Below are 2223 nucleotides of genomic sequence, written 5' to 3'. Positions count from 1 at the left end.
AAAAAATGAGGATAGAAGAATAAGGACCAAAACAAAAAAAAGTAGAAATGACCAAGTTGTGGAATAACATGGTGTAAATTATCCCAAATGGTGCAAATATTCCCAAATCCAGGATTAAATCCCATCCAAGAATGGCTAGCTTCCATCTGTTGCTGGCCACCAGTTGTACCATTGACTCAGATATCTTAAAAATGGTCCCAAGGGGAACAGGTGACCCATTTGTGGTTAGACCAAAATTTATCCTAACTAAACATCTTAAATTTATTCCCTTTTAATGTGTCCTATTGTCTCAGTTATCTAATAATAATACAACATAATCTTTAGTGTAGCACTTTTCAGAATTTTTGTCTAGTATCTAAAAGACAGTACAGGATCCCGGATACTCTTCTTCAAGGCTGATTTAAGGCACAGCACTACATGAAAAGGGCTTTTTCAGTCCAATAAAGTCCATCTTTTTGGCAAAGCTACTTTTGTTGCTGCATGAGACAGAGACCAAGGTCTGGTTTATGATCTGGAGACAGCTAATCAATTAAAATGAACTGAATGAGGGTCTACTCTACAACTAGGACTGTTCAAAGTGCTGTGGGCTACACAATAAATTAGTACAAAGTGGTATTTATAACTTAGTTGGGCAAACAAGACTACATACTTGGTCTGTCTCTTTTGACCCATTGCTATTCACTGCTAATTGGCCAACTGGAGACAGGTATTCGCTCAAGGCCAAATTCAGTGTCTCTGGAGGGTCTACATTCTGCAGGGTTCAATTCAATCCAAACATTCTTTCCTTAGCACACACTGTGAGCCAGACCCCCTTCTTGATCCTATATGGGAAACAAGAGAAGATAGATATATGCTATTATAGATGTAGAAAATACACAAGGCACGATGATCCTTGCCTTCAACAAATTTAGTCTATCTGGCAAATGAGGGGAGGAGAAAGAAAGTAATTATTAAATGTGAAACAATAATGACAAATTACATGCTTATATGTTAGGTAAGTCACTTCATCTCTTGGGGTCTCAATTTTCTCACCTGCAAAATAGAAAGCATTAATCTGATGATTTCAAAATAACATTCTAGGGTGGCGCCTATAGCTCAGTGAGTAGGGCTCATATATGGAGGGTGGCAGATTTGAACCCGGCCCCGGCCAAACTGCAACAAAAAATAGCTGAGCATTGTGGCAGGTGCCTATGGTCCCAGCTACTCAGGAGGCTGAGGCAAGAGAATCACCTAAGCCCAAAAGCTGGAGGTTGCTGTGAGCTGTGACACTGTGGTACTCTACCCAAGGTAATAAAGTGAGGCTCTGTCTCTAAATAAATAAATAAAACTAAAAAAAAAAATAATTACAACATTCTAATTCTAGGATAGTGATGATATTTACCTACCTGAAGACCTAAAATAAAATTAACTCACATGTGTCAGTTGCGAGAGAAAGTTGGAGCAGAAACCGTCTTCTAATTTACTTCTCTCAACACAACCATGCTCACCCACAGATTAGGTCTGAGAAGCTGGGAAAAGCCTGAGTATATGTTGGGGCAGGGACTGTAATACTCTCTGATGTAGACAATGGAAACATGTAAGCTGATGATGTAGAACCCACCATTCAGAGAAAAGAGAGGTCAGTGAGTATACTAAGGAAGATGTTCCCTGAAGGATGTGGAGCTGGAGTGGGTCCTTGCAGGATGTGTGGAGTAGCCTAACTGTAAGGTTATTTGTTGTTAAATAGTAAGAAATAAAAGCAGATAGGTAGAAGGGATCACCCTATGGGGCCCTTGACAATTAAGTAGAACTTTAATAAGACCCTGAATCAGCCCAAGTTCCTGGGAAGCCCACAGATTCTAGGTGAAAGGTCTGTTAATTTTGATAGTCTTACTAGGTGATTGTTTATGCTTTGTGTCCAGTTTGATCCTCTAGACAGAAACTCTAAAGATGGTTGACTAGAGTTCATACTTGTGAACTAAACCCTGAAAGGGAATTTTCAAAGAAAACACACTAATACGCATCTCACCTATCTCTCACCTTTAGTTTTTCACCTGTATATATTTACTGAAACTAAAATAAAAATAAGCCATCAAATTGCAGAGTACAAGTCTTGTGTTGCTAGTCTGCAGATGGAAAAAAAAATCACACAAACACTACATTTAATATAATAATATAAAGATTTGGTATATATACCCCATGATAGTATTAATGTACACAGCTATGATTTAATTTAAAAAAAAA

General features: G+C 38.2%; 1 protein-coding gene across 1 annotated transcript in view; it reads right to left on the bottom strand.

The window, feature by feature from the left end:
- TSGA13 (testis specific 13) overlaps positions 1-672 on the bottom strand; it is an 18260-nt gene extending 17588 nt beyond the window's left edge. Inside the window, exon 1 of the mRNA XM_003791669.1 lies at positions 650-672. Coding sequence (XP_003791717.1) covers positions 650-672 — 23 coding nt within the window. The remainder of the gene's footprint in view (positions 1-649) is intronic.
- Positions 673-2223: the final 1551 nt, after the last annotated feature.

This window comes from Otolemur garnettii, unplaced genomic scaffold, assembly GCF_000181295.1.
Source record: "Otolemur garnettii isolate 467f Iridium unplaced genomic scaffold, OtoGar3 scaffold00049, whole genome shotgun sequence".
NCBI lineage: Eukaryota > Metazoa > Chordata > Mammalia > Primates > Galagidae > Otolemur > Otolemur garnettii.
This window is presented reverse-complemented; position numbering and strand designations above follow the sequence as displayed.